The sequence below is a fragment of the Pituophis catenifer genome, unplaced genomic scaffold (assembly GCF_029215685.1).
Source record: "Pituophis catenifer annectens isolate HBS135680 unplaced genomic scaffold, rPitCat1.0.hap2 SCAF_2, whole genome shotgun sequence".
NCBI lineage: Eukaryota > Metazoa > Chordata > Lepidosauria > Squamata > Colubridae > Pituophis > Pituophis catenifer.
In genome coordinates, this window is record NW_027256882.1 from 57,372,183 (window position 1) to 57,380,393 (window position 8,211).

An 8,211-nucleotide genomic window follows, 5' to 3' on the forward strand; every position below is an offset into this window, starting at 1 on the left:
TGCCCTGTACCTTCCTTTGCGCCACATTTGCACCTAAGGCAGCCTTCGCTTCCTTTGGGCTGGAATCCAAAAAAGAAATAAGAGGGCCGGGGCCAACCAGTGATGGGACAGGAATGGAAACTCCTCACTTTGAAATGGCAATACAAATTCCCAAGGTAATTACTATTTATGTTGTATAAGAGAGAGTAACATATTGCTTTGCTAATTCACATGACTTCCTAATATGCAACTATTACACATCCACATGAATTTTTCAATTGCCTTAACAGAGTTAAAGTTACTCCCTCAGGAAAGACACATGCGTGTTCTCTCTCTCTCTGCGTTCAGCCAAAGAGCTGCCAGGGATGGGTGAGGACACAGCAAGGCGATGGCCAAAGCATTAGTGCAGGAGAGAAGCCATGTCCTGTTAAGACCCTCCTTAAGCGAGCGGCCTCCCACCCCGTCCACACCTTCGCTGCGCTTTGCTCCAGGCCAGGGAGTTATGAGATGGGGGGAGGTGTGAAGGGAGGGGGGGGAGACACACACACACACACACACACACACACACACACACACACACACAGAGTGATACACAGAGAGACATAGAGAGACACATACAGAGTGATACATAGAGGAGGTGAGAGGGGAAGAGAGGGAGAGAGAGATACAGAAGGAGAGAGACACAGGGAGAGAGAAGGAAAGACAGGGAGAGGGACAGACACAAACATACAGAAAGAGGGGGAGAGAGACATAGAGAATGGTTTTGTGGCTGGGTAGGCATGGTTGGGGGGGGACATATGACTGGGTGAGAGTGAGTGAAATCGAGTTGGCCACACCTACCCAGGTTTTGTGGCTCCTGGTGTGTTTTTTTTCTGTAGGAAACGGGTCCAAGTGGCCCTTTGAGTGTTTAAGGTTGCTGACCCCTGACCTATTGGAAGATGCCTTTTAGCACAATGGCCCCAGCCTTTTGGGCACCAGGGACTGGTTCCATGGAGGGTTTTCCATGGACCAGAGGGGTCGTAGTTTCGCATGCTGCCTGCATCCCGAGCTTCGCTTGTTTGTGTGGCTCAGTTTCTGGCATGCTGCAGCCCAGTGCTGGTCCACAGACCAAGGGTTGGGGACCCCTGCTTTTTGCATATTAAGAAGTGGTTTATTCTCCTGTTTTATTGGATAAAGTGAGAAATTCTATTATGGATTGGATGTTAAGTAAAATAATGCTTCATTTTCTGCCCTACCTGGTCTCCATTATTTCTTGGGGTTGCACTTCTACTTCATTCAAGAAATACTCCATTATTTCTTGGGGCCGCACATTTCCCACTTCTACAGTAGAGTTATTAAGAGCTGTGTTGGAATCTTTTAAAACTCCTTTACTACTAAGTTGTGATCCTTTTTTGCTGCTATCCATATAGTTCTGGTTACTGAATATTTTTCCCCTGTGATCTAAATTGTGGGTATCACTTTCCCACCATCTGCCTATCTCCTTCCCCCATCTCTGTCCTGTCAGCCGGAATGCACTCACAAAGAGCCAGTAACTACCCCAGGCAGGCAGGTATACCTCATCAGCAGTGGGGAAGAAAACAGTGAAGGTCAGCTGTAGGGGAGGGAGACGGACTAGGCGGTGGCAGAGGACAGGATAGTCCAAAGGGCAGAGGTGGGGGGTGATAGGCAGATGGCAGGGACTTGAAGCACATGCTGCAGTTGGAAAAGCAGGTGGGACATCAAGTGCCTGAATTTTGATTACTTAACCACAGGGGCACTGCAATCACTGCCACTTCAAGGACCATTCATTCAGTGCCATCTTAACTTTCACTGGTTATTGAACAAATGGATGCTAAGCAAGGACTACCTGTATTGCATATTCACATGCCTCAAGTAATTTTTCTGTAATTATAATTTTTCATCATAAATATATTAGCAGACTTCATAAAATTCTCAATTTTACAATTAGCTGGTTGGATCCAAACTACAGATCTACTGACATCAATCATGCTTGCAGTAGGCTGATTGAAAACAATAAGATAATTTGTTTATCACTGTCAGGCAATTATATAATATAGATCACCAACATTCTTCCTAAACCGTTATGGAATTAATGCTTATTTATTCAGTGACGTTCAACTTTCTCTCTCTTCAATTTAAGATTCAAAGATTATAAAATGTTTATTATCAGGCCCAGCCCGAGATCAACATCAAACAATCCAGCTAAAGTTCAGTTTTGCTCATACCATATAAACAAAAGCTTGCCAGACTAAACCTATAGTACTCTCACCACGGGAGATATATACGCCAGGGGATTCTAGGAAGTGGCTATCCTAAACTACTTTCTCTGTCTCCTATCCCACTCTGGACTGTTATCTCTTGTCTCACCCCCTCCTTGGAATGTGCTCTTCCCTCTTTTCTGGAAAACTGCTGCTTTGCTATTGTCCATTATACCACCTCCCCTTTGTAAACACATTCCATCACATTACACATGAGTCAATTTATATTTCCTATTGACTTCTAACACCATTAAAAAAAAAATTGAAAAGATTTAAACAACCATTTAGACATCTTAACTTACACAGCAATTGCCGTCTAATTTCAAGAATATGGCCATAGTGGTGGCGCCATGGTTAGAATGCAATATTGCAGGCTAACTCTGCCCACTGGCTGGAGTTTGATCCTGATAAGGCTCAAGGTGGACTCAACCTTCCATTCTTCAGAGATCGGTAAAATGAGGACCCAGATTGTTTGGGGGCAATATACTGATTCTGTAAACTGCTCAGAGAGTGCTGTAAAGAACTGTGGAGCGATATATAAGTCTAAGTGCTATTGCATTGCTATATTTTATATTTATATTACTCAGGACTTTTTCAGATTTCATTGTTCTGTGATGTGAAAAATATATTTCTGAATACTAAATATCTGTATTTATTTAATGCTCCCACTTACCTGGAGGCGTCTAAAAACTCCTGATTTCTGACTTCCAAATCCATAGGAACCAGATGGAAATAAGGAATCCTCCAAGTTATCTTTCTGAAGGGTTTGTTCTATTTCCCAGTCAAATTCCTCCTCTTCCTCCATGTTCTTCTCATCAGGAGCATCTGAACAAGCATTGCCATAAAAAGCTACTATTACATCAATATCAAACTTTTGTATCATTTAGAATGTATTGTATGAAATTCCACCTAAAAATATTTTTACTTAATGAACAATTCTCTTAAAACATTCTGAAAGAATCAGGCTCATATGATTTACGCTGATTTTTAGATTAACCACAAACACATAGGCTCAGAATCAAGATTTCACCCACTGCCAAAATAAATAGAATTAAAAAATAAAAGAAACCACCTAGTCAACATAAAAATACTACATAGTAATTCAAAAATACATGATTAAAAAGCTCAGAGTTACCAGATTGTAAGATCTGGCTAATATTTCTCTGCTCAATAACTTTTAAATTACAGAATAAAAATTATATATGTGAAACTATAAGGACCTTGTCTTAAAGTCTAGTTTAATGAAGAAATTTACCTTAGGCCTGTTCTGAGGGCAGGTTTTCCTCAATCCCCCGATTTACCCCATCCTCACCCTTTCTAAAAGATTGGCTGCCTAACATATTTGTGAGGGAATAACAGAGTTGGAAGGGACCTTGGTGGTCTTCTAATCTAACCCCCTGCTCAGGCAGGAAACCTTATACCCTTTCAGACAAATTGTTGTCCAATCTCTTCTTAAAAACTTCCAGTGTTGGAGCATTCACAATTTCTGGAGGCAAGTTCTTCCACTGATTAATTGTTCTAACTGTCAGGAAATTTCTCCTTAGTTATAGGTTGCTTGTCTCCTTGATTAGTTTCCATCCATTGCTTCTTGTCCTGCCCTCAGGTGCTTTGGAGACTAGCTTGACTGCCTGGCTTTTAAATCTCCTTATGGCTGACCTTTAGGCTGTCTTTTAGCCTAGGGTACCTGTGTGATTCAGTGGTTTTAGGTATTTTTATGTTCTTCCTAGTTTTCTATATTGCCTAGTTTACAATGGAGTTGGGTGAATATTATATTTAAATATTTTTAAAAGAATTTCTAAACCACTAATGTAGTTTACTTGGGTTTAAAATAATGTCATGTGTCAATTGATGTGATTTACTTAACAAATGATGGTGAAATCAAACCATGACTTAGTGGAAGTGGAACAGTAGCCTTTCACAATTCTCTACCAGTTTGGTGGAAAACTATACCTAAGGATAAGTTTTACTGTTTTAGTTTTAGTTCTTCTTGTTTCTAAAAAAGAGCAAAATGATAGCCTGAATTTATTTCACTAATGGAGGATATTCAGTAACCAGAAATGTAGAGATAGCCACAGAAAAGGATCACAATTCAGTAGTAAAGCAGATTTAAAAGATTAAACTCAGCTCTTAATATCTCTAGGCAGAAATGGGATATATGACTCCAAGAAATCATGGAGAAGAGGTAGGACAGACAATGAAGCATGAATCTGGTTTATTTTACTTAACATCCAATCCATAATAGAATTTGTCACTATATTCAGTAAAACATGAGAATAAACCATTTCTTAATATGCTAGAAGGCAAAATCTTCCAATAGGTTTTTCATCTAGAAGCTGCATTACTGTTTTATTCAAATCATTAAAAGTTAACTTACAAAATGTCTTAACCTCCAATGTATGTTACACAGAGAAACAAGAGCCCGCAAACCATTTTTTAAAAAATAAAATCATACAAACCCATCTCTTCCACTAAAGGTTTAGCTGATCGGGATTTCTTTGGTGCTAACAAAGCTGTCAACATATCTAAGCCATCAAATTTCTCTCCAGGAGTCTCTTTGGGAAGGTGAATTGTAAATATCCCTGGAAATAAAAGGATGTATCAACCAAAGGCTTTTTTCCCCAAAATGCTTCATTTTCTTATTTATCTATTTCTTAAATATATATTATGCCTTTCATTCAGGAACACAAGGATGTATTCATAGTGTCTCCTCTGCTTTTTCCATTTTCTGTAGAGGTTTGCATGGGGGCGGGGGAGATGGGATTGGATTACTTCTTACATTACCACACATCCCTTCAAAACTTGCACCAGAGGTCTGAGGAATCCCTCAGGGCAAATTCTAATAAGGTAAAATAACTGTAGGATGTGTAAGATAATGAAAAAACCCAACTGTAAACGTAGACTTCCATTTACATAATATACATTAGCTTTTTTTTTTTTTTATTTGGTACAACAAAGAAAACCTTCATCCTACTTGGCTCAGCTTGGCTTTCCTTCCTTCTGTAAAGGGAAAGATCAGGAAATCCTCTTTCCTTTCACTTATTATTTACCCATGTTCAGAAAAAAGAAGCAAAAATGGGTGCACCAGCAATTCAAGTTTCTTTCTGAATAAGGTATGATGTTATTTTGGTGAAAAGATATTTGTAACATGGGAATCTTCCTTATGCTCTGTCTAGTGGCCATAAATCATTTTAAATGTGTTGTTTATCTCTCTGCAGAACGGCATTTTAAATCAAGGACCTGCCAGAAGCCAAGATAACATGAATTATTGGTGAAATTGGAAGTAAATATATGCTGCTGCAATATATCTATATATGAAAATATTTGCAAAGCAAACCTGAATCATCATAGGATGCTTTCTCTCTTCCATCTTCTACAACTCTTCCAGGAAGTGTCAATCTGTGAAAGGAAAAAAAGAAGCATTTTATTTAATATCTATTATTAGTATAAGAAAAATGAGCTAGCAGTGTTCAGATGCAACAATTTGAAAAATCAAATTACACAGACTCTACAATGTATGGTAAAACAAGTCTAAATAGTAAGTTTTATATAGAGATGGCAAGCAGAAAAGAGAATATGATTTGTGAATAGACAATTACTAGTATTACTTTTATCAGGAATGTCAGAGTAATCACCATGTCCTTGGTAGAGTTATGAATGGAACATGCTGAAGTTCTGTCAGACTTCAGCTGCTGTTCAATTTCTTTCTTTGTTTGCTTTCTCTGTATTTTGATCTACTCAATTCAGGAAGAAAGCTTATTTATAAATTTAAATGCCCAGAGATTCACGGCACCCCATTCAGTTCCAGATAACATTTATGCATGCTTAATAGTACTACCGAATTTAAAACATCATCCAATGACATAAAAAGCAACTATTATATAAATATGAATTTATTGTACATTTGGTTTTAATGCACATTATTTCCCTTCCCCCAAATAATCCACTGAGTTTCTACTGCAATACACAACATCTCTTTAAGACAACAAGAATTATAGAAATGGAGTGTTAAATATTGTGTTTCAACATATACATAAATGTTAAGTATCTTATTGTTACAATGTCTGAATCTGTGTTTGAGTTTTTGTGTGCATGTATTTTAAAATAATAATTATAAACTAAAGTGCGCTGGGATTTTAGACTTCAAATAGACAGGCACCTGCAATATAACACCCCAGACTTAACAATTGTTGATAAGACCAAAAAGTCTGGATAGTGGCAGAATAGGAGCAGAATGGGTTATAGCAGAATAGGAGGGAAAGAAATGGAGAAAATCATAATATAAAGACTTGTGAATAGAATAGAATAGAATAGAATAGAATAGAATAGAATAGAATAGAATAGAATAGAATAGAATAGAATAGAATAGAATAGAATAACAGAGTTGGAAGGGACCTTGGAGGTCTTCTAGTCCAACTCCCTGCTTAAGCATAGACATGGAACATGGGTGTCAAACTCGCCAAGTCACATTGCCATCACGTGATGTATCGTAACATTTTTTCCCTTCACAGAGCTGGGGTGGGTGTGGCCTGCGTATGACTTATCCAGTCTGCGGGCCACCAGTTTGACATCCCTGATATAGAACAACTATGGCAAAAGAAAGCAAAGACAGCAACAGTAGTAATAAGTGCTTTGGGTACAATTCCAAAACATCTGGAGAACCACTTTTACAACATCAGCACTGACAAACCACCATCAGTCAATTGCAAAAGGCAGCTTTGCTTGGAATAGCTTACATCCTGCAACAATATCATTTAACATATATTAAACATCATCATCTGCCTATCCCAGTTTCTTGGGAATGACTCGGTAGGTGGCTAAAAATGCCAAATCCAAATTAAACATCTGGCTGACTGCGATGTACCATAATTATAAATCCAGTGTGGATTGGTAGATAAATATTTTTCAACTTCCCAGTTTAGGGCTGTGAGAAAATGACTGGCCCCAAATCACCAAACCAACTTCAAAGCCTAGGATAGGACTAAGTAGCAGGGTCTCTGCTTAATTGTACCAGACTTACACATTTGCTCTTGCATGTGTACATGTTCCTGTGTGTGTGTGTAGGCAAAGAAATTTCTCCATATAGTTACCTATAGCAACTAAACATTGTTTCAATTCAAAGTTATGTCACATAGTATCCAAAATAATTCCATTTTCTCTCCTATGCAGGAGATAAAGAAATGTAACGTTTTTCTGTATGCTGATTAAACCATTTCTAATTTGCATATGAGATACTGTGATGGGAACAAACCATGTTTAATTGCCCAGCATAAAGCCAAAATTCATAGCAACTTTGTCTGATAGCAGTTAACCATCTATGCTCTTCAGCTGTGCACTTCTGTAAAAATAGCAGTAATACTCACAAAAATAATTTATTAAACTAAATATACAAATCTAAATTCAGAGATTAGATGGGCATAGATGAAAACGAACATTGCTTACCTGAGAAAGTAAGGTTTTGCATAAAAACGAAATGAATTCCCTTCAAAATAGACGTCAAATTCTGAAACTCGTGCATAAGGTACTTTGATAATTATTGTGAGAAAATCTGGATCTTGACTCAGTTCAAATACCGGAGTTATCATGATGAGTATCAGAAAAATCAATACCACCACCTATAAAATAGTCCCCAAAACAAACAAATTATTCTTGGGACGTGTGTATCAATAGCATTTGAACACCTGAAAATGACTGAAGATTTCTAATAAAGTATTTCCAGTTAACTGAAAGTTATTCATTATAATCAAAGAAAACATATTTGTGAGATTAAAAACATCCCTATATTTACTTGTACTACATTACTTAAACAATATACTTAATTTTATACTCCATTGTTCTTCAGTTAAGGGAGGTATGATAAGTTCCTGAATAATCCTTATTCAGAACAACCAAATCAAGTTAGCTGCATAAAAGTCTACATTTATTTTTACTTTTTGGAAATCTCCAAATTTGGGAAGTACCTATTATAATGGATCCA

The 8,211-nt window shown here is 37.6% G+C and overlaps 1 protein-coding gene across 1 annotated transcript in view; it reads right to left on the minus strand.

Annotated features, from left to right (window-relative positions):
* SHQ1 (SHQ1, H/ACA ribonucleoprotein assembly factor) overlaps positions 1-7,819 on the minus strand; it is an 85,868-nt gene extending 78,049 nt beyond the window's left edge. Inside the window, exons 1-4 of the mRNA XM_070933560.1 lie at positions 7,677-7,819; positions 5,572-5,633; positions 4,694-4,816; positions 2,911-3,062 (exon numbers count right to left, since the gene is read on the minus strand). Of these exons, the coding sequence (XP_070789661.1) occupies positions 2,911-3,062; positions 4,694-4,816; positions 5,572-5,633; positions 7,677-7,819 (480 nt within the window). The remainder of the gene's footprint in view (positions 1-2,910; positions 3,063-4,693; positions 4,817-5,571; positions 5,634-7,676) is intronic.
* Positions 7,820-8,211: the final 392 nt, after the last annotated feature.